Source organism: Parambassis ranga, chromosome 21 (genome assembly GCF_900634625.1).
Source record: "Parambassis ranga chromosome 21, fParRan2.1, whole genome shotgun sequence".
Lineage (NCBI taxonomy): Eukaryota > Metazoa > Chordata > Actinopteri > Ambassidae > Parambassis > Parambassis ranga.
In genome coordinates this window covers 16021224-16044875 of record NC_041041.1, presented here as the reverse complement: position 1 = coordinate 16044875, position 23652 = coordinate 16021224, and the positions used below count along the sequence as shown (strand labels likewise).

General features: G+C 40.3%; 2 protein-coding genes and 1 long non-coding RNA gene across 4 annotated transcripts; 1 reads left to right on the top strand and 2 right to left on the bottom strand.

Annotated features, from left to right (window-relative positions):
• Positions 1-10590: 10590 nt before the first annotated feature.
• Positions 10591-19114, bottom strand: cops8 (COP9 signalosome subunit 8). 2 transcript variants are annotated; one of them, XM_028393373.1, is made up of 7 exons: positions 18958-19114; positions 18254-18324; positions 18000-18048; positions 17350-17482; positions 12032-12139; positions 11879-11941; positions 10591-11146 (listed from the first exon to the last, which is right to left on the bottom strand). In XM_028393373.1, the coding sequence occupies exons 1-7, from the start codon at positions 19027-19029 to the stop codon at positions 11067-11069; spliced, it is 576 nt and encodes a 191-aa protein (XP_028249174.1). In that variant the 5' UTR covers positions 19030-19114; the 3' UTR covers positions 10591-11066. The 2 variants fall into 2 exon arrangements, with proteins under 2 accessions (XP_028249174.1, XP_028249175.1); XM_028393374.1 differs by lacking the exon at positions 18958-19114 and adding an exon at positions 18578-18719.
• Positions 14248-15885, bottom strand: LOC114426162 (E3 ubiquitin-protein ligase TRIM63). The gene has a single exon (XM_075353390.1). The coding sequence runs from the start codon at positions 15690-15692 to the stop codon at positions 14646-14648; it is 1047 nt and encodes a 348-aa protein (XP_075209505.1). The 5' UTR covers positions 15693-15885; the 3' UTR covers positions 14248-14645.
• Positions 19115-20728: 1614 nt separating the features above from the next.
• On the top strand, positions 20729-22520 carry LOC114426720 (uncharacterized). The gene is made up of 3 exons (XR_003669388.1): positions 20729-20820; positions 20944-21014; positions 21454-22520. It is a non-coding gene; the product is annotated as an uncharacterized LOC114426720 (long non-coding RNA).
• Positions 22521-23652: the final 1132 nt, after the last annotated feature.

Sequence of the window (23652 nt, the reverse complement as noted above, 5' to 3'; positions counted from 1 at the left end):
TTTATGTATACAGAGGAAGAGTTGTTGTTGCTTAAGTGTTGAGAAACCTGAAAAGAGTTTCTTTGGGCTCATGAAGCAAAACTGAACCTCTATGAAATTATGTCAGTTTATGATGTGACTATTTCAAACTGCATTCTGTTTATGCTCCATAAAAAACACCTAACTACATAATTTCAGAAATGATTGTAACCATCTGCCATAAAGTACCACTTTCTTCCCACAAATGAGTTCTACAGTCAGGCTCTAATAGGTTGGTTCTCCAACAACAAACACAGAACAGAACTTACTGATTAGAAGCCATTTTGTCTGCAATCAGTTCAATTACACACATACATTAAAACCATAAATGCTTGTTTGTTAACTAGACATTTAAGAAATCTCTCACAATTTACTCTGCAGACGACTCAGCACTGAGTTTTTCATCCTGACTCCTTCAGGCCCCTGACCTCCAGCTAATGTAACAGCATAATCAGGAGATGAATTGCAGAGACTGATAGTGAAAACACACTCTGATAAAGAGACTTTTCTTACTGCATTCTTTAGATTCTCTAAAGAGCGACAGATGTTCTCAGTCTGACAATGTTTAATCGACTGCAGAGTGCCAGGAAAATGCAGAATGTCAACAAAACCCTTCATTACACTGTTCATGAGCCGACTAAACAGAGTTTCTTAGCTTGGACAAATAATATTAATATTTAAAAAAAATAGGAATAAGGAAATTGCCAAATCTTTTTAAGGTCATGTAAAGACACATATTTGTTTGTCTGATATCTTGCACAGGTCTGATCAGATTAAGAGTCCACTCTTCCTCCTGTGTGTGAGACATTCACTTCTACACTTACGTACATCTCACTGTTCTCTCTGTTCAAACTGGCCATGTACCCACAGGCTGATCCAACCAGAGGCTTATGTAAGACATTACATAACTGGTCCATATGTTAGGCTAAAGAGTTTTGGGACCCCATTATCCATATGTCTCCTAAATGACCCCCTGATCACATGACCTGATCCTGGTGATGCTAATCCTGTTCATCTGTGGAGCCACCTGCAGGATGCAGCAGTGGTGACTTTAGATCACTGGACATTCCTGCTGTTTGAAGCATGACTGTATTAAGGCCTTGTGGTGTTATTTGTTTAATACACTCACAATTGTCTGGAGACACAGGCAGGAAATGTCATCACACTGAAGAAAAGAAGGACAGAGGTGATAGATGAGGAGATTTGAACTCTGAGCATTCCTCTGTGACAGAGATATAACTCTGGCAGGCCCTCTGCTGCACAGTCTTAAGCCTTACAAAACTGAGGCAGGGAAGTAAGAGTCCAACATAAGCAGACATCCAATGATCTGACGTGGCATTAAAGTAGTTCTGCACTGCACAATGCAAAGCTTTGAAACGCAATAGTACAACAATTCTGACAGATTTTTTATTGAACAAATGTTGAATGTTGAACATAATAAAAATGACAGCTGCTTGTATGAAAAGGAAAAGGCAAGAAAAATTTCATTCTAATAACATTTAAAAATGAAACAAATATGTCTATTGATAAGTTTCCTTTTTTATGACAGCTGTAGTGTACTATACACTATAATAAGACTTCTTTGAGACAGCGTCACTTTCTTCATTATTACTGGTACGTTAATGAGGTCATGTAATTTCCCCATGGATGGAAGTTGACCAGGAAAATCTAATCTAAACTGACCTTCCTTTGTCCGATAACATGCCTTGCTCCTGACTTAAGTTGCATGTCTACATGTCTTCCACAAACATTTGATGTGAGCCCTTGGTGATAACATGATGCACAGAAACTCAAATAAACAACAAACAACAAACAAAACATGACTTCACTTTCTTCTTTTCCATTCCATGCTGTGGAACTTTAACAGACAGCAGTAAAACTTCCTTCATTTCCTGTCTGAAAGGAAAACATTCTTTCCATATTGAGTCAGTGGTGTGAAGTGTCCACAGGAAGATAATTAGATTAAAAGTTAAATCAGCAAGGGAAGCCTTTATTTTTATCGCGTTTCAGATAATAACAACAGGGAGGGAAGCTGATAACATATAAGTGGCATCACAATCTGCATAAACATTATGATTGCATACAACGTTGCATACAAAGTAAAAGAGCTTTACAAATTGCATGCCACAACCAATGTCGACCAAATTAGCCTGCATTAGTCAGAGGGTTTGTGTTATACAGTGATGGATGCTGGCACGGAAAGGCCAGAGGACAACAACAGATTTCTTTTGAGCAGTTTTTGGTTAAACAGTATTAATGCCAGATTGCCAAACTGTGCCAAGTCACATGTCCACAGATCCTCTGGAAGTGGTTTTGTTGACTTGTTTTATAATAGCACCAGTCTGGAGTCTGTTTTTTTCAGAGGTTTAAGAACAAGCCCTGCTATCATTTATGGGCTTTGTGCTTACTTAGTGGCTTTTTAAATTCATCTGTATAAATCTATTTCTGAACTGATTTCCCTCATTTGTTTAAAAGGTGCATGCGCTGTCCTATGTTTCAGTGTACACACCTTCCCTGACTGATAAGAAGAGAGTGTGGTCCCGTTTGCTGACCTCAGCATTGTGTCTGCTTGTTGGAGATGATGTGGTCCTGTTGATTTCCTTAAGCCATGACCTCCAGCTCTCACTGGAGCAGTTTGCAGCCAAGTGTGAAGCGGTGGGGGACAAGAATCAACACATCTAAACTAGAGGCCATGGTTATGAGTCAAAAAAGGGCGGAATGCCTTTTCTGGGGTGAGGAAGAGTTACTGCCGCAAGTGGCCAAGTTCAAATCTCAAGACCTTGTTCACAGATGGGGGGAGAATGGAGTGGGAGATTGACAGGTATTGCTCCGGTCCAATGTGGTGAAGAGAGAAAGTCAAATGGCAAGCTTTCATTTCAGCTGAGCGTGAAATGAGGCCAGACTCCCTCAGAGGAACACCCTGGTATCTTCACAGAAGAGGAAGAAGGTGACCTGGGCTGCCATGCTTAGGCTGCTTCCCCTGTGAGCCACCACTAGAGAAAGAAAATAGATGGCTTAAAACTGAGATCATAGTTTGGGTCTCAGTTATCATGGGTGAAACCCCTGACACAGTATCACAGCATTTAATTCATTGTTTAACCAATTTCACTGAAAATGGTCTACCACTCACACTGTGAGATGTGCTGTCAGCTGTGTGGCACATACCATGTATACATATGTGACACAATTATGGATGACACTGTCCTGATCTTTCAGTTCAAAGTCTAGGATAACACCCAGCTCTATTCTGTAAAGCCTGATTTCTAGTTCAATATTTCTGCACCACAAAACACACACACACACACACAATAAAAATAATAGTGGCTGAGAACACATGACATTATGACACATCATATTCTGTTAGAGAATACAGATTACATGTAAATAAAAAATGTCCAGATTGTCACAGCAACATTCACATCAGCGTTATTCTATTTAGAGAAAAGAAAACAGAACGTAATGATGACAGAATAATATATATTTTAAACAATGCAACCAACGGTCATTTTACACACAGAAACAATGTTTGAATACGTTCATAAACAGACGTTCTTCATTTTGCCATGTATAAAACTACCTGACTGGAAGTTACATGTTCCTACTTAAATGTTAATCAGCCTCAGTCTTAGACGGAGTTAGAGCATTACCTGAAGACGAGTCTTCAGGTAATCTCTCGAATCTCTCGAATCTCTCGAATCTCTCGAAGTCACAAGTCTGTGACTTCGACCATCATGCACGTACCTCTCTGGTGCACGCAGAGCAGGAAGAGAGTGACAACCAGCCATACTCTGTGCAGGGTCCACCCGGAGGATTGGCTGATGTTTTTAGCGTTTTATACCTTCCACAGATGATTAATATTCTTCGTTTTAAAGCAAAACTGACAAACTAATCGGTTGCTATCGGATTATAAAAAGAGAAGTTAAACTAATTTAACAAAAAGTGCATCAGAATGAAATCTCCTACCCTACCTTTAATGTTAACAAAATTAGGCATGACAGTCAAATTAAACAATTTCAATGAATGAATTTGTTCCTCCAATAATTATTTTTTCTACATAAACAGATTTAATTAACTGAAAATATAATTTGTGGGAAACTGCTGTGTTTTCACATTACACATCCCACCACATAGGCAGACCAAAGAAATGTCCTCTGCATCAAACAGGAGGAGGCACCTCTCTGGGACATCTGACACTAATTTATTTTTTAAAGTTGCCCTCCGGACAGGCTTAAAGTCATATAAAATGATAACTGTTTGATGTGGTTTTTCAATAAAAATTCTTAAGATTAGATGTATGTCTTCTCTCTGTCTTATGGAAAAACTAACAGTGTAATAATATACACATATTTGTGTGTATGCACAGCAGATGTCTGCTACGTGCACCGGAGGAGTCAAGTGCCCACATCACACTTGTTTAGTTTTCAGTCTGCTTGTGATGTCAGAAGATGGTGTTTGCACTGAAATTTAAGGTCAGCTCGGAGAAAACATCTTAACATTCCACACAGTAAAACAGCTTTCTGAGCAGAGCTGCACCTCTTTCTGTCTTATCTTAATTAATGAGCAGCACTTTGGTTGAAATTTGGATTTAACCATTCATCTGGAACTTGCATCCTCATGCTGTAATTACTCGGTGACTGATTCCAAATACTGCACATGAGGGAGTACCAATGAAACCAAGCAAATTAAAAGGAAAATATCCAGCAAAACCTCTGCAGCTTCCTCTGTGTTTGTCCTCTGAGTGTGTCACTTTCTGCAGGCCCAGTCTGAGTATGCATCTACACATGGGCCAGCTCAACATCAATACCAAACCATTTTGTTCAGTTTATCCTCTTATATATTCCAAACATCTGTTACACTAAATCAATGTTGATAAGATTCATATAACTGTCCCCAAAGGACATCCTGAAGCTTTCTGTGCAGACTCCTGCTCAGGGTCTATCTAAGGGGAGGCAGCTGAGTTTAAGAAACGATTCATGCCTTATCTTGAACAGCTACTTCAGTTTAGACTGTAGGGAGTCACATCATCCAAGTTGTGGAGCTGCACACATACTCCTGTCTGTGCATGTCAACTCTAACACAGGATCTCAGGCACCCGATTCAAAGACACAGGGGCAAACTGAATGAACTAATTTTTAACAGTCCAGCTAGAAGCAAGAACTGTATGAGCCAGAGTCTATTCACATAACGACAAGTCAGTTGCATTTAGCTTTCAAGTAAGTTTCCAACTTCAAGCCTGATTCCCATAAGTCACATTCTGTGTGACAGAAATCAAGTGCGATGTCATGTCACATGACAATACATTCCTGAGACCCACTGTGTGATACAAACCAATAAATAACTATAGAAATCAGAGAAAGTAAAAAATAATAACATGATGTTATCTTATAACAGGATGCAGTTGTGTAACAGCCTAGCTGAGATTTTCTTTTGGATCACTTGTCCAACACAGTGATAGTATTACCTACATCTTTGGTTACCGTGACAGTATTATGTCTAAATGTTTTCTCTGTTCTGACTGGAGTTCAGGATATGAATAGAGTGAGGGAGCAGAACGCAGCAGTCTGAAGTGCAGGTCCTGGCCGCACAACATTCAAACAAACATATTACTGGCAACAGTTGTTAGCCATTTTATTTATTATGTTTATGACGTGGTTCTTCAGAGTCTGGAACCTGTGATCTAGAAGTCTGCTGGGATTTAGATGGACCTGCAGTTGCTTTTCATGTATGTCTTAGCATTTATGTTTTGGTATTTGTAATTATTTAACTGAAAGCAGTGAACTAACCATCATTGCGGCTTTATATTATATTTCATAAAACTGTTGCTATAGTTTTATATGTGCTTCTCAAACAGATGAATCTGTGCTCTTGTGAAGGATTATTGTCAGCTGTGGATTAAAGCAGATCTGGCGGCCCGTTGATTACTGCTGGCTGCACCACAGTCAGAATAAGTTACAGTGTGTTTATAGTAATTAAAGAACAGTGCGACAGCATGGTTCACTGATGTGCAATGGACATATATTATAACAGGCTTTGAGTACATGGAGTGCATGTTACCAGGATACATGTGGTGTTGTTTTCTGTGTTTCTGTGGATTTGTTTACAATGTGACAAATATAGAAGTGCAGACGCCTGTGTGCAACAAAAAAGAAAAATTCATTTGATTTATGGGATTGTGCCTGGAACTACAGTCACACTAATGACAGAAATAGACAGTCTGTGATGAAGTGGACTGTGTGTGTTTTCCAGCTGGCTGAGGCCTGCATGCTGCAAGAGCCACCTCTGCTGCGTGCCCCCAGCCCCTTCATTCTCTCAGCCTAATACTTTCCAAAAAGTATTATGCAACACCTAATTCAAAAAATGTTTTTGGCACTGAGCAAGTTTATATTTAACTTTTTTCAAAGTCAGCTTTTATAAAATAAAACTTGCTTTTGTGTGTCTTCAGTGAGCTCTGCCAGTGATCTGTATTCATTTTCCTCACTTAATTTCCTCTGCAATTACACAAAGTGTAAAGGTGACGTCCTCAGAAGCCGGACATGAATGAAGGGCGCACGCTGGGCTCATAAAAGAGCCATTCAGGGTTTGGCTGGCAGTCGGAGCATTTCAGCCAAGTCAAGTCCTGCTGGATATCTCCACTTTTAAAAAGCAGATTAGGAAATCTTATGGATTAGAGATGTGAGGACACGGAGCCCCATGGCCATTATCTGGGAACTCTTAACCAAGGTCACATGCCCTGGAAAACAGCTGCATTGAAAAACAGAATCTCCATTCGTGAGAAAGCATTTTTCATGTTCTGCTGGTTCTCATGAGTGTTTTAAAGATGCTGCTTCGGTTTTCCATGGAAAACCTATAATTCCTAATGCTAGATTAGGTAAAATATAAACACCAAAACCCTATACTAAGGCAAACTGTGGTGTCACAGATTCATTTCTAATTTGTTTACATAGATCAAGCAAGCCATGATCTCCAAAAATAATATAATCCCATAATCTCAGTGAATGCTGGAAAAAAGAACATTTAATAAGTAAAATGATCAGATGTGATCTCTGGTCTTTAGCTGTGCCCATTTGTCCACTTGGCTCTTGCGCAGCAACGCCTCTGCAATCTTTCCCCCTCCTTACTCTTCCTCCCACCACCTCTCTCACTTTGGCTCCTACCGGCCCATCTTTCTTCTCCTCCTCCTCTCTGATCCCGCTCTTTTTCTCATCAACGTCCTCTCTTCAGTCTCCCACATCCTCTCCTCTTGGAGTCTTCTCTCAGTCTCATGCTCATGACTCATCATTCCACATGGAAACATTTTCTCTGTGGAGCTTTAACTCCTGTTAATGAATATTTAAACATCCCCCCCACACACACACACACACAAAGGATGTGTATCATGTCAGACAACTTCTATCTTTGAGATCATCTGTCAGTGAACACTGCCCCCTACTGGCTCAGCCCTTCTTGCTTGCTATTTGTCCATCCAGTACATAGGTTAAACGTCTGAGAACACATCCTCTGATCATCCTGCAATCTAAACAACTAAAAAAACACTACACTACTACTCTCTGCATAATTCATCAACTTCCATGGAGGATGTAGACACATTATCCATCTGCTATGTTAACAAACATGGTTATATGATTAACCAGTCCGTAAGTGTTTTTATGTTCATGTTATAAAAACAACAGGAAGCTTGTTTCTGTCATTTAATGTGTCATCAACATAGTCAGTGGTTGGAATTGTAAAAGTAACACCCATTCATGGAGAAAAGTAATGTACAATAAATCCATTCACACCATATTGCTACAATTTGCATCAAATCCATCCTCCTTAGAATCATAACTGATATCTGATGCCATAAATACACTCATGATAAACATCTTCATGTCTTTGGTGAAAACATTTTTCTTTGTAGTAACTGAATGTGTCACGTTCATGCGAACAGGAATGGCTAATTGCCATCATGCACACTTTTATTTGTTCCAATGTGCAAAACAAATAAAAGCAGGTCTCAAGCTGCAGCCCCACAGCTAAACAGAACTTTGTGTATACCACCCCTGCAGCCTTCTATAACATCATGTCAGTGGCATGTGCTGTGATGTGAGGCAGCAGTCACTTTTGACCCCCCTGGAAAAAATGACCTCACCAGCGAGAGCTCCCAGTTCTCTGTAAGCATCTGTGCAAAGGACACTATAATCTGCTGATTCACGTCCCACCAGATCTTTGTTTTAATGAAATAATCAATGACAAAACAAACAGATGATTCTCTGTGTGTGCCTCTGCCTTTCTTTTGTGGCAGCTCACCTCAGACAAAAGGGGCTACACAAAATGCAAGGCAATGATTTCAGCCAATTCAAGAGAAGCAGGCAGGACTGAAGACTTCTGAAAAGACATCAGGGGTGTGGAGGCCATTATTTAGCAACACCAGCTGTAATATTTATGCAACACTCAATGAGAAATCACTCCAGAGATTCAGCCTTTTTTCCCAACAGAGGTGTTACTATTACTAGTCTTTTTGGTCATACACTGTAAAACTCAAGTGCTGGGTTCAGGTTTGCTGGGTTGTAGGTTGGGTGAATGCTTGGTTAAAAATAGTAACCTGACACAATGGGCTTCAGATGCTATCTGAAACTGAGGCTGACCATTGCTCAAGGATGTAGTAAAAAACAGTAAGGCCGTAAAACTGCATAAACACACTGACAACACAAACACACACATGTAATGCACATTTAGCTGGATCAAGAAATATTTTCATTCAACCTGTACTGACTGTGTGATGTTAGATTATTGCTGTTAAACTAGCTGGTATCAGTTAGCTAGCCTGGGTTATTGTATGACAATTGTCTGGTTTCACATAAACCTGTGTTAACATGGCACTACTGGGCTTTTGTTGCATAGCTGGCAATAGTTCATGCTGGTGGCAATACCAACATTAATCTCTCGGCTTCCTTGCCAACTTGGTAACCCACCCTTCTAAGTTAGAAACATACAAGGCCATTCCTTTCTCAGTGCAGCACTGCAATATTGAAATAACTTAAGAGTGTACAGCTGTACACAGAGCCATGGCTACTGAGAACAAGGCCACATCCTCACTGGCCTTCTTTTAACCAGCATGTGAATACTAAGCCTCTCTCCAAGACCCACAGCAGAAAGTCCTCAGAGCCAATTCTGGAAACACAGTTTGACCTTGTGTCCTCACTTCAAAGCCTTTTTTCCCGGCTGGTTCAGAACACTGTCTGACATACTTTATGTATTATAGAAACCTGAAAAACTGTCTTGGATATGGGCATGCATCAAGTTACTCTACACTGACCCCTGACAGGCTTTTACAGCGCAGCAGAAATCGCACTGTAAAGACTGATTTAGTATCTGCTGCAGGATACAGGTTTTTCAAATTACCTAATATCTCTTGTTGACTGCCTCAAACTGTTCTGGGCTGCACAAAGCCTGTCAGTTTAATGCTGTGATTTATACTGCATTCAGAGTATAATTGGAGGTCTGAGGAATGCTTTAATCTGAGGAATTTTCATCATGTGTCTCTCATGCACACAGACAGGACTCTGGATTTTTGCAAAGTGCAATTCAAGCTGAGTTGTAGTTCTCAAAAGTTTACATTTAAGTCACTGCACATGTTTGTTTATTAGACAAACCCTGCCCAGTCTGATCTGCTCATTTAAAAATGTGGCTGTGTAGATACACTGACAGCACCGGGCTCAGGGTTTGAAACTTTACCTCAGGATTTCATCAGCCCTTCACAGCCATGTGTGTATGTCTACACGTGCACATTTGTACAAATTTAGCTCTGTGGTGACTCTTCAAGAACACCTAAAACACTGTGGGATGACTGGGGTCAGTTACCTACTTGCACTCGTGTTGACTGACACTGGCATGCTGCTCTGTCATGGATCCAGTGCTGGTTCAACACATGCCTGGAGTCTACATGTATTTGTATACAGCTATGTTGTCAACAGATCCTGTATGCTCCTACATACACAGATGAGAATTATAAATCAGTGGATTACATGCACCATTCTGCCTAAAACAGGCTGAAATGCAGAAGGAAATGTAAAGAGAAAAGCTTTATCCCACACTAGCAGTCATCTTAAATGTGCCATTTTCAAAACAACAGAAACCGTGCCATGAAATAAATGTGCCCCATTCAGCCACAGACATGCAAGGAATGATCTCCACAATTTCACATGAAAACTCACATTATGTGTCACTCTACTTCATTAAAAACACCATGCAAAAAGTAAAATAAAACAAAAAGTACTGTATCTTTCAAACTCTGTTAAAACAGGACGCAGAGTGGACAGACCAAAATTAGTAGCAGACATTTGTTTTAAAGCAGATGAACAGATGGCAGCCAGGCGTGCCTTTTACAGGGGAAGAAAACAGAATTGTCTATCAGCTCTCAGTTGTGTGTGACTTTTCTAGCAAACATTTTGAGGATTAAAGGTTAGCATTATGTATGTATATGATTACAGAGCAGCTTATGTTGGAGTATAGTGTTATTTGTTCTAATATTTATATTCTCTTATATCTGATGTGGCCAGAAAGCAGCTTTAAATTAAACAAAAGACTACAACATTAGAAACAGCAAAATATTTATTCACCATTCATAACATAAAACTTCAACATGAGGTCTGACGACTTAACTCCACGCAGTGGTGCATGCATGACAAGACTCCTGTTACCAAATGACGTTTGTTTCAAGGCAAACTTTAAGTGCTGAAAACTAAATGGCCGGACTGCATATACCGCTTTGAGTCTATAGAGACAGTGATCTGTCGTACGTCCTCTGATGTAAGATCACATTTACATATCGGGTGACAAGAGAACAAGAAGGAATATCATACAGCATCGTGAAGGCTAATAAAATGAGGGTTTCTTCGATGTTCATCATAAATAGGCATGTCATGGGGAGAGAATAGCTTGCAGCATTCATGCAAGATGTCTGTGTCAGGAAGTGGGACCTTGCAGGAAGGATAAGGAGTCTATCCAAATTTGTATTCCCCCTTAGTACCAGGTGGGTAAAATTGGGTGGCGGTGGTCTCAACGGGTTATCAGTTCTCAAGGAAAGCCACGTAGTCAGTGAGTCTGGCCAACTGCTGCTCATTTGGAACCAAAGAGACAGGGGGAGGATCTGTTGAGAGAGCAGAAAGACAGGAAGAGGAGAAGTTGAGTCAGAGGGGGATTCCTTATTCTGCCAACTGCTATCGATCTTCTTGCATCTCTGGTTTTAACTCAGCAGCTATAGCCCACGTGTTCTGACTCAGAGTGTCAGTGGGACGCAGGTTTTAAGTGTTTAGCAACACTACTTTTAGAATCTAACCCAGTGACAGTGAGACTTTAAATTCAACCAAACCAGAGATTTCCTGTGCGAATGCCAATCTACAACCAAAATCAAAGACAGCTTTAACGTTCCAGCGGTGCTGGGGAGGCAGACACAAAGACAGTAATGAATATGTTAGATGTGAACATGTGCACAGCAGATGCTCCAATAACGTAGTATGGTCCAGCGAGAGAGAGGGGGATGCACCACAGACTCAACAGGTTTGCTTATATATGTCCTCAAATCGGATGGATCAATCCATGAGTCTCTGACTTAAGGACATGTGATGCTGTTCAAAGGAGAAGAAAAGGGGCGGGACAGTGGACAAACACAGAGCAAATAAAACTTTTAAAAGATTCTTGAAGGAGGAAATGTCATCTGTCTCTTTTTCTCAGACTGAACCCTGGCTGCAACATTTTTGTGTGTCTAATAAAATGCTGGAGAAGCACAGAGCAGGGAGGGGGTGCAGGGTTACTCATGAAGAGAAAACCAGAGTACAAGGCTAATGATGGGCACTATTATAAGAGTAACAGTGCCCCCTACCTGGCTTTTTGGGCATCACCATCCTAGTGTTGGGGTCTGCCTGCCAGCCCTGGCTCACCACACCTTTGGACGAAGAAGAACAACAGGATAATCAGTGAATGCAGAAATTGCAGGAAAAAAAACAGAAAATTAACTACAACAAAAGGACCTTACCCTTTACGGCCTCTTCCACAGAGTAGCCCACAAAAGCAGCAAAATCCTCTGCTGTGATGGAAGTGTACGCCTGGGCCACTAGACCATATGCCCTTTGCCGTGTGCTCTCTGTGAAGACATCAATATTAGATAGGTGCATATGGAGCACATATGAGCTAAATCTCTGTTCAGCTTCTATTTCAAGAGCGTACAGCACACGTGTAGCAGCAACATACTGTGATCTTCCAGAAACTAGGGGACAGTGCTGGTACAACATTTTAACAGCAGAGCGTTATGTATAGCAATTGTGCATATCTGAACAAACACACAGTCACACACAACTACAGCTCTATGAGGAGGTAGTGTTGGGTTATAAAAATAAAACACAGCTCTGTGCTGTCGGCTTTTACCACCTGGATTTTCTTTGGAATAAATGATGCGATTTATTTATATGAACTAAAAGAAATTCCCCAATCAAGCACACTTGCTAAATGAAGCTTGTTCAAGACAATGTGAGGTTTGGTGTGAAGCAGAGCCCGCTGAAGTCTTTATCAGCATGCACTGGCTTTGGCTTCTAAAGCAGTCCTATTTATCTATCCTGACTCTGACATGCTGCTCTAATTATGGAGATTACTTTTAAGGGTGATGGGGCCTCGCAACAACACAGGCTGGCCATGTATCTGCTGCTGCTGCTCCTGCAGCTATCACGTAAATGCCTCAGGGTTGCGGCCTTTCGTGTTTTATAGCCTAGCAACGGGCTATTTGTACCAACAGTCAGCGCTTAGTCTGTAGCAGCAGTAACAATAACAAGTGGGATGAGAAAAGACAGCTGTGCAGGAGAAGGCTGGAGATTTATCAAGAGCACTTTCCTATTCTGATGTCTAAGGAGTTTCCTGCCATCTGTGCTTTGTACTCAAAAAGGAGGGAGAATGTTAAGATAGCACTTTGAAAACTACAATACATTCAAGGGTACATAACCTGACCAATAATTGATTTTGGGAGGTTATTCCAGTAACAATTTAAATATAATGAATGAATGAAGAATAATGAATATCTGAATATATGTCCAATATCTAACTATAGTGAACATGTTGAATGAGCATGAATGTTGGGGGTATAGGTGGTCTGTGGCAACACTTTTTTTTCATCCCATTTGAGGAGTGAGAAAAAAATAAGTATGATGGTTTAGTATGAAAACTGCTTAGCGAACTGCATTGCAATAAACTTCACCAATGCATTGTCACTGTCAAATGTCACCTTGAACAACAGACTGACAGACAACCAAAAACCAGAAATGTTGGGAAACACAAAATGAGAACAGAGCTAGTGAGCTATGTTATCGCCAGTTTAGACAATGTACACAGTGGTATAACACAATGTTATAAAGTTTTACAAAGTAAGGTGCAAGGTCGTCTACTGGAATGGGCATGACTTTGACTACTGATAGTGGAGTTAAGGCACGTTCAAACCACCCAGGGGCAAAAATGAGCTTTTTCTGCATTATGTTCTGTAAAAAAGTTCAGCACATATCAGCCAATTGTTATATTGGTGGTAGAAGTTATGAAATATGGCTGTAGAGGAATATCTGCTAGTAATGCAACACTTAAATACAAACAATTAAATACGAAGAAAATTAAATATAAAGGTGTGGGGTCTCTGTTCGATAAACGTGAACTATGTGTCACAGCGCATAAAGCTGCTTTTTCTCACCGAACGACTATTTGGCTGCAGATGAGGAAACTCCCAAACTAGCAAAGCAGGTCAACTCAAGGGGCTTTCTGTAACTTGGTCCCCTGGAAGAATGTATTTTTATCATGGCCTCTTGGCCACTAGGCAACTGTAAGCTGCTTTTCTTAGCATGCCCTTCTGACACACAGGCTGGAGATGCTGAGCAAGATGTCCGTGAGTGGGAGGATAAGGGTTTTTATGTTGGAGAAACAGGACCTGGCCTGTCTTTCCCTGACAGTCTATTCCAGGGCCGCTATCATTTCTCACCTCTTTAAAAATAGCCCTCACTTTTCACCAGCAAAGGCAAAGCAGACAGGACAGGGCAAGGGCTTTTATTTTTACATACAGTCCATTGCCAAGTAAGAGCAGCAACAGACTTGGAAACATTCTGATAGAAACACTTAAAGGAAAAATTATACAATTTAAAAAAAAAAAAGAAGGCCATTTTCTTCCCCCTTGAAAAAAAATGTAACTAGGCCTAGGTTTACTTAATTAAGAAACAACCCAAGTTGGTTCTTGTCTTCATGCAGCTTTATTCAATGTCTCTTTGGTGAATATAGAACAGATGATCACCACATAAATACAACGACAACCGTTTCAATAAGCTTCATATGAAGAAAATGATGTGCAATCAATCATCAGACCCTCAGTATTTCCATTCGACCTATATTACTACATTTACCTGCCTTAGAGTACAAAAGTATATAAAAAACAAATTAAGAAAAGGCATGAATACAACATTTAAATTAAATATTGCACTGAAAGTAAGGGCAAGACATTTAAGCCCACATTCACCTTATCTTATATTCCATATCACATCCAAAGTTCTGGTAATGAACACTTTCCCATCCCCCCCCAAAAAAGAAAAAAACAAATTCTTAGAGGTCCAAAATCTTTTTAGTTCTCATTATTCCTCCTCCTCTTCTTCTTCCTCCTCTGCATCCTCAAATTCATCATCTCCCCCCACTCCAAAGTCCATTTTTGCGAGGACTGTTTCAACATGCTCTGTGGACAAACTGAAGTGGTCCATCTTCTCGAAGCCTGGCTCTGGCCTCTCCTCTCCCAATGAAGATTTGGCTGCATCTTTGGTTTGTGTGATGAGGCCCTTCGAAGCCAACAGAAATTCAGCAGCTCCACTTTGCTCCAGTGCCCTGACAGCTGTATCAGTCAGCTCTGAGAAATTTTGCAGCCGCTCACCATAACGTTGAGCCAGTGCCCGCAGAGCTGCCACCTTATCATCTTGCTCTTTCCCAATCTGCTCCAGTAGGATGGTCTTGCGTTCTTCCAAAATAGCATATAGCAGATCAAAGCGTTCTGCTAACCCTTGCTTAGCACGCTGAGCATTCTCCTGTACAGCGCGGCAGGCATCTTCCATCTGGTTGAGCAGAGCCTGCAGACGCCCATTGCTGGCCACCAGGGTATCAATGGCATTACTCAGTTCACCTTTCTGGGTCTGGTAAACACTTGCTAGAGGTGCCACTTCACAGTCCTTATGCTGGCCAAACACTTTGCACATAGAACAGGTGGGTGTCTGGCAGGTCACACAATAGATGTTGATTCTCTCATCCTCATGTTCTTGGCACATTGGTTCTTTGGATTCTTTAGGCTTTAATGAGGTTTCTGTGCTTCCACTATTGCTACCTTCTTGCTGCTGTTTATAGATGTCGATGATATTTTCAACCAACAGGTTGCGTTGGAGCCCGTGCACACCATGGCGGTCAAGCACAACCTCAAACCGGCAAGTAGGACAGCGGAAGACGCCTCCAGAAAAGCGGTATGGGTTGCGTGAGTCATACAGGTCGCTGGCACAACTACGACACAGGTTGTGCTGGCAGGGTAGGATCACCACAGGCTTGGTGAACATGTCCAAGCAGATGGGGCAGCTCAGCTGCTTCTCAAGGCTATCCATAGGGCTGGGGGGCCGAACCATAGATCCTGTCCTCTGGACGTCCATGGTGGAAGTATCTCCCAACGTCTCAGCTAAGCTTTTTTTCAATTTCCACAAGTAGAAAACTAAAACCTGCCCTCTCAGTTGTTTTCAAAAAGGTTCTTAAACTAGAGAGCAGACTGGAAGAACTTATCTTCGGTGTGCTATTACTTGTTAGATGCTGATATCTATTCTGGTTGAGAGCTAACAGCTCTGTCCTTTATACCAGTCCCTCACAGCTGGTGACACCCGATCCCTTCCACCAATGAGAGCACACATTCCTGCCCGCTTGCTGGCCTAGGATATTTTCACAGAAATGGCCTCCTCCCTCCCAGAGCAGCATGTGTCACATGTCACGGTGGCCACTGTGTCCCCTCTGACAGTGACAGAAGTGGTGGACTGAAGTGAGACAAACAGGGTCAGTCACATGGATCCTGTTTGTGTCAGACAGCCACCGCCTGAGAAACAGGCCTCAGTCTACTTAGTAAACAAGTCAATGACAACATCTTGTGACACCTCTTTAAGTGCTATCTTTTTTGAGTTTTCCATTTGGTATTAAAAGAAGAACTGTTCTAAGTTTAATTTAAAAGAAACATGAAGGTCAGATGAAGGGTTTTATGTTTTTTAAAAGACATCTATACACTACCATTCAAAAGTTTGGGGTCACCATGCCAGTTCTATAGCTTCTCTGATCAGCATAACAGTTCAGCTGTGCTAACATAATTTCACAGGAGTTTTCTAATCATCAATTAGCCTTTTTAACACGATCAGCCAACACAATGTACCATTAGAACGTAGGAGTGATGGTTGCTGAAAAAGGGCCTCGGTATACCTTTGTATATATTCCATTTAAAATCAGCCTTTTCTAACTAGAATAGTCATTTACCACATTAACAATGTCTGATTACTTTAATGTTATCTTCTTTGAAAAAATAAAGACATTTCCATTTGACCCCAAACTTTTGAACGGTGTATAAATCTTAAAAATATATTATATGTAACAGTAATACAAGCAGGTTGGGACTTGGCTTCAAAGATTAAAATAATGGCTATTTAGATTTAAAAATTGTATTATTAATTGCAATATGATCACTATAATGGTGAGTATCATAGTGTTATCTAACCATGTAATCAAAGTTGTTATCTAACTGATATCAAATGGCAGCATCAATGGCAGATCAACAAGAAGTGGCGTAAACATGAGGGTGAGGCTATTCTTAAACTCTTGCACAAGCAAACCATCACATGACATAAGTGTCTATCTGTTGTGTTTCTCATTATGAGACAGTATGTACGTGAACTGGGATACAGCTTATTCCATTGGAGCAATTGGCCCTTCCCTGTCTGATACTTGTAAGCAACACTCCTGGGCGGTTAAAAGCAACTGAATCAGCTCCCTTTAATTTTATAACATGTTTTTATTTTGCCACTGCTGTGTTGCATCATAGTTACACTATGTTCCGCTGGTGCCCCCTGCTGATTGTGATTTCACATCATTTATAGCGAATGTAAATATTTAATTCACTTTAAAGTCACTACAGAGAATTTCGGTTTAGCTCCTGAAACGCTAAATGTGTAAAATGATTTAAACATTATTTAAATGGTTTATTAACCTGAAAAACTTAATCAAATTGATTAAATGATTTGATTAGAAGTCTAGAGGGACAGTGCTTTTTGTTGTTACCTTGAAGGGCTTCCATGACAGGAAGGATATTCTCTGACCATTGGTATGCTGCGATGGTTGTGTAGATTCCTGGAAAGTCTCTTTGCCAAATGCGCTGGCCAACAGCCCAAATTGCTGCTAATTCTGGGTTTGCCTGCATGAAACAAGACAGAAATATTTCAAATTTTTTTAAGTATGCTACACTTAACCAGCAAAAATACTTTTATGCTATACCAAAGAGCATTCACAGCCAAATCTTTAGGGCACTGGTCCACGGTGGTTGTATGGATGATCTCTTTTTAACTCTTGTTCATTTGAAATTCTAATTGAAAAGTAAATTGCATTTGTCTTACAATCTGAGGAACCAAAACAGAAGTCATGACCTGTGTGGAAACAACTTCCTTTCAATCTTCTAGTATTTAGGCAGATAACAACATGTTATCTATGTTAACTACAGTGCAAAACGCACTTTAGACTCCCGTTTGATTGTTTTTTTTTGACTAATTGAGTTTAAAACAGGGTTTAATTGAAGCTGTACACAGTAACAGTACTGTACCCAGCAGTGTGTTGGACATGGAGGAACATGGAATAGCATGAAAGGACACTTAAATGCTATACATTGATGCGCTGTACATTCATTTCTGTTTTAACTACAAAGCAGTGCTGCTTACCGATTTTATTGCTTGGGGAATTCGCTTCCATAGATACCGGGCATTATTCCTGTAGGACCAACATCCACACAAGTCAATCCACAGAGGTGCATGCAGCGCAGCAAAACAAAACATGCACAACCATGAGTAGGCTAGTTTCAACATAAATACAGTAACATGTGAAAAGCCATCCCTTTCTGTGATGACCCACAGATAAAGCTTGATGTAGTAAATAGTAGACTTTGTACGGCATGACAGACACACAGTTAACTTACATGTCATTATTTAGTAAATAAAGCGCCAGCAGCTGTGCATAGACTTGAGGTGTTGCAATGCCCCCTGGAGCCTGTCAAAGTAAATACGGGCGTGATATTAAAAACTGGAACAGTAATACATAGAAAACCAAAAGTTATCCAGACAAATGCTAAAGATCATTCGCTAATACATGTTAGCTACGTAATGTTAGCAACAAACTATGGCTACGACAACTAACACCTGCTATCCAATATGATATTAGCTTCTGCTAACATTTGTAAAAGCTATTACGAGATAATTAGAGAAAACCCGCTTGGTCTTAGAAGTGACACAAAGACACACACCGAGAATAACATCCAAAGACCACAAATAAATCAATTAATACTGTTATGTCTGTAACAATATTGTCCAATAGATTCCGGCTAACTAGCTTCCTGCTACATGCTAACGGCATAAGCTGAATAGGACAGACGCTACACCGTTGCTCTCCACTACCAATGATATGTTATGGCATCGTCAGCAAACAACTAGTCATTTTGGAAGCAACTTTCCACGGTAAGCAAAAAGTCAAATGAGACTATGTGTGTGTGTCTTGACCAAAACGTTAGCATAACTACTCTAAACAAGCCGTTAGCAACATGATTTCCTCTTCTACAGAGACACTTTAAGACATTCATTGTTGACCAAAAAAATACACATATTAATTTTGCGGTTCGGTGCTTACCTCAAGCTCTTGAGCTTCACACTGCTCTAATAATTTATCAAAATTTTCTTCCATAATCACAGCAGTAGGCATGGTGATGCCTAGCTGTTGCACACCGGAAAGCTCTTCTTCTCTGAATCTGTATTTTGAAAATTTGCCGGACGCCGGGAGTGTTTCTGCCCCCTGCTGCCGAAAAACAAACTGCAACGCAATGATACAGCCTGTGGAAATCCTTGGCGTAAACGGAGTCAATAAATAAAGCGCATATGGAGAGGCGCCAAATTGTCAAAAAGGGGAAACTATTACAAGAAAAACACAATTTTTAACAGATCAGAAGGACAAAAATAAAAACAGACCTAATCATCTTAAGGTTTGACAATAGTGTGCTAAAATACATTAAAAGACAGTTTAACTGATTAGTTGTCACTTAAAAATGTTTTCCAGCTTGTTAGATATAATATTGTCACTTTTGAAGAAACCCATAGATTCAGATTGATTCTTTTATTGTCATCTTCTCAATCAAGTATTGAAGGATTCGGTGCGGTGAGGACTGCCTAAAGACGCTCTCCTCCTTGCCAGTGCTGGGGATTTCTGTATTTTAATTCTTTTTGATCTTCCCATTTCCTTTGAAGCTGTTGACTACACACCTTTCTTCTCTCCGCCCTCTAAAAAATAGCTTGACAGCAGCAGCACAGCTCTAATATTCTTTCACTGACAGATTATTTTTTTAGCCATTATAAATACATTTACCAAGCTTTGGTTCTCCTCTGCATTAACAGGAATATATTACAATGTTTGCGATATAAATGTGTAAAAACGCTACAAGGTGCAACTTCAAATTAAAGCCACAATGTTTTCTGAATTGCTTCTTGTATTTGGTTTAAAGACCTATAATTTTTCTGCAGGTAACCATTGGCCAAATTGCAAGGTGCTATTTTTATTAGATAGAATTTATTCTTTGACCAACAACAAACAGCTAATTTGACAAATTGACTTGTGTCAAATATGTGTTAAGATGTGTAGACATGCGGAATGCATTACACAAATGCCTGATTTGAATTGGATATGAACATACAAAGAAATGCATCACAGGCATCTTTTACGCACACTGAACCATTAACAGCTTTCATCACTTTAAAATAATTTACATGCCTAAAGTAAAGACACATTAACTTCTATTCCATATACACACACTTCATTTTCTCCCCCTGCAGCTTTGGACTCACCCTCAGAATGAAGGCCTGCCTCTGGCATCAATTTGCAGATGCCTTTTTTCTGTGCCTTATTAATGACAGGTCAACCCTTCAACAAGCTCTTTCTTTGTATTCCAACATGAGGGCTTGTAAACATGTACATTTTGAGAAAAGACAGGATTTTTTTTCTACATATAAGTGTGTTTCGATGATGACCTTCAAAAGTAGCCCTATACAGCATTATTATCTGTAAGAGCACTTCAGTGTGTTCACTGCAAATGCCCTCATTATGGCATGTTTGCTCACACATACAAGTGAGGGCTGCATATCAGTACTAACTGCCTCTCTTTTAATGTTTGTTTTGCTTCCCATGCCTTTTAGTTTTATTTTTTCCCTCTCTTCTCCTCAAAGAAAAATACATTTCCTGTCCCTTTTTCATCCCCCCTCTGTTTATTTCTATTTTCCTCTCTAGTTTTATATATATTTACATGTTTTTGTACTGCCTGGCTTCTGTGCACTGATATTCTTTCGCAATGCATCTCTGCAGAAAATCAACTGCATTGGTAATGAACTGTACTTCTGTTGTATGTGATTTTGCAGTGACTGAAGTCACCACTGGGAAGCAGCATCCCTCCCTTTACAAAGGTAGTTACAAGGCGCTGCAGTTGATAGAGAACTGAATCTATAATTGGTAAGGATATGAAGCACTGATTGGTCAAGAGACAAATAAAATTCTGACCTGCCTCTTAATACCTGTTTCCCCAATGTGAGCTTAACATTTATCTTTGTCTTTCTTTTCTGAAATGTTCATCAGCAGTTAAGAAGAAAGCTTCCTCTGACACACGGCGCTCCACATATGACAAGCCTAGAATACTGTTGTTAAAGGTATGAACTATACCTCTGTTCTCTTGTCACATCCTTAATAATTCAGGCATTTAGAGACCAGGCTCCCTGTTATGATAAAGGCTAATGGAGAGGATCAGAGAAATGCAAACGAGCCATGTTAATAGCTTAAAAATGTTGAAAGAGAATCTCTTATATACATGAATGAATCATATCTTACCACATGAAGGACATATCCGTTATGAAGTGCTCAAATGATAAAAATGTGATTTTATGTTCTGTGATTTCAGTGTTTGCTTTGTGCACAAACAACCTGCTTTATTACAAAATGCTGCTCTCTAGTCTGCAATCTTTCACTCTCCGGTTCACTTCATACACTCACTCGCACACTGTGTGAGTCCCGGAGAACTGAATAATAATGTAATCTTACTACAGCGGTAGCAGTGTAAGCAGCCTGAATATTTTCTGCTGGTGTTTTCAGGGGCAGACAACAAAGACACAAAGACGGAGGACAATCATTGACACCTGGCCCTGAAAGCTTCAGGGTTGTGGAAAAGCTTCTCTTTTGCAATTTAGTATTGCACCAGCTACACACATGCCTGTTGCCTGCAGTTTTCTTGTGGTAATATTATATATATATAATCTATTATTTTTATTCCATAACATCTTTATTGTGACAGCCCTACATTAAACAAAAAGACACAGAATGTTATTAGTTAAAGACAGAAACCTGTCCGTCTGAAAAACCATCAAACACGAAGATGAATCTGGTCGTCTTGAGGACCAGGTCAGTTCTTTCTGACGCAGTGGAGACATCACAGCTCTGATCAGAGCACACATCAGTGTTTCCAGTGTCAACAGGGAGGTGACTGTGAATCATGACTTTATCACTGCTGTGCATTAAGAGAGCACATCCACCGACCATGTCCATGTTTTCTGTCAACAGTAAATGTGTCCATGTAAATAATAAATGAACTTTGCCACACAGCCGGCAATACAGGCTCAGCCACGAGCAACACTACAGCCAGAATCAGTCAAACTGAATCAGATAAAACAAGATTTGTTTCAGTCAGAAAATTCATTTTAAGTCTAACCAACATGGCCACAACATCCTGTGACACAGTGACAGGGACCACACCACACCACACCACACCACACCACACCAGCCTATCTGGTCTATGGACCCATTGTTTTTCAGCAGGATACTGAGCCATAAACTCTAGGCTGGCTCTGTAAACACTTTTCTGACCAGGAAGCACAGTGTTGCTCAAATGACCTAAATCCAGTCTAAACTGAGAGGGGTTGGGATGAGTGAAGGAAAAGCAGCCAACAACTGCTGACTGTATGTGGGAGCTCATTCAAGACTAGAACTCAGACTGTTATACGATGACCAAAAGTAGCAATTACACCACTGTGTGGCCAACTCTATCCCACAATGCATTATGTTCAGTCCTATTACCTGGCTGTGGTTCTGATATCTACTGTAAACTTCTACAGTAGATCTGTGTATGCATACACAATCTAAGATTGTAGGGGAGTGTTTTAGAACACCCTGCTGACCTGAGTTATTACTCTGTACATTTCTAACACAGCCATCATCATGTTGTTGTTTTTGTGGTATTGTTCGCTGATGATTAGTTGTAATGTTGGGGTGATTATCTGCACTCCATGTCCACTTATTGAATGCTGCCCTGTGTTCTGATTTTGTTAATGGAGGCCTGCTTGTCCTGATTAAGCCACTTGTTCAACTGCCTGCACAGTAATTGTTTGCAGATTTATTCTAAACAGTATTTCTGCACACAGCAGGGCTGCAATCTGCAGGAGAAACACCAGACCAAAAACAAAACTCAATATTTTCTACTATAAGAGTGCTGGTTTAAAATGTGCCTCCGCTGGAATCTATATATTATATTTGATGTTTAAGCAAATAGCTGAAAGCAAACAGGTATAAAATCAAAACTGCAACAGGTGACAGTGACAACAGCTAGTGTACAAAACATTCCCGCAGCAACCTTTGCTAAATAAGTCAGCCACCCTTCCACAAATAAACACACAGAGGTTGCTTGTGTGAGAGAAGATAAAGAACTGCAAGTTAATTGTGTTATTACAGTTTTCCATGAGACCCCTGACTGCAGCAGTGACTGAAGTGTCCATACCCAGAACTGTTTCCACCGCCATGATGCGATGTGTTTACATAGTCTTAGCTAACCTTTCTGCTTGTTTTGCAACCTAGCAACAAAAACTAGTGAAAAACCATCTGACTGTTGACACAGATGTTTCAGCACTGGTGAGAAAATCAAGCAGCATCAGACAAGCATCAGATATAGCACCATGGACAAGCCACATGCATGATGGTCAGTCTTGATCAATATATAAATATAAATGACCGATTCACTAGTATGGACTGTGGGTGAATGGACACTTCTCCACCTAATCCATCCAGCCTGTTAAAACTTCTTGAGCTGCATCAGTTCCAACCATAAATCTTTGACTCTGACTGTTGGTCCCTGCAGACAACAAACCCATTTTGTGTTCCTACAAAATGAGACATTTGCTTGTTTAAAATCAGGTCGAGCTGTGTGTTGTCACTGTGCATTCAGCATTTAGGTCATCTAGGCCTGAGCACTGTAGCTGTTTTCCCTGTGGGTGCTTTAAGGCTTCAATCCACCTGTTTAGTGTT

What these genes read in the sequence shown, in the direction of transcription:
- LOC114426162 (XM_075353390.1), bottom strand. Translation starts at nt 15,692, where the DNA reads ATGGACGTCCAGAGGACAGGATCTATGGTTCGGCCCCCCAGCCCTATG.
- cops8 (XM_028393373.1), bottom strand. Translation starts at nt 19,029, where the DNA reads ATGCCTACTGCTGTGATTATGGAAGAAAATTTTGATAAATTATTAGAG. An exon ending in TGTCATGGAAGCCCTTCAAG is followed by an intron (nt 12,140 to 17,349) that starts GTAACAACAAAA and finishes ATGTCTTCACAG; the next exon opens with AGAGCACACGGCAAAGGGCA. An exon ending in GGTGATGCCCAAAAAGCCAG is followed by an intron (nt 11,147 to 11,878) that starts GTAGGGGGCACT and finishes CTCTCTCAACAG; the next exon opens with ATCCTCCCCCTGTCTCTTTG.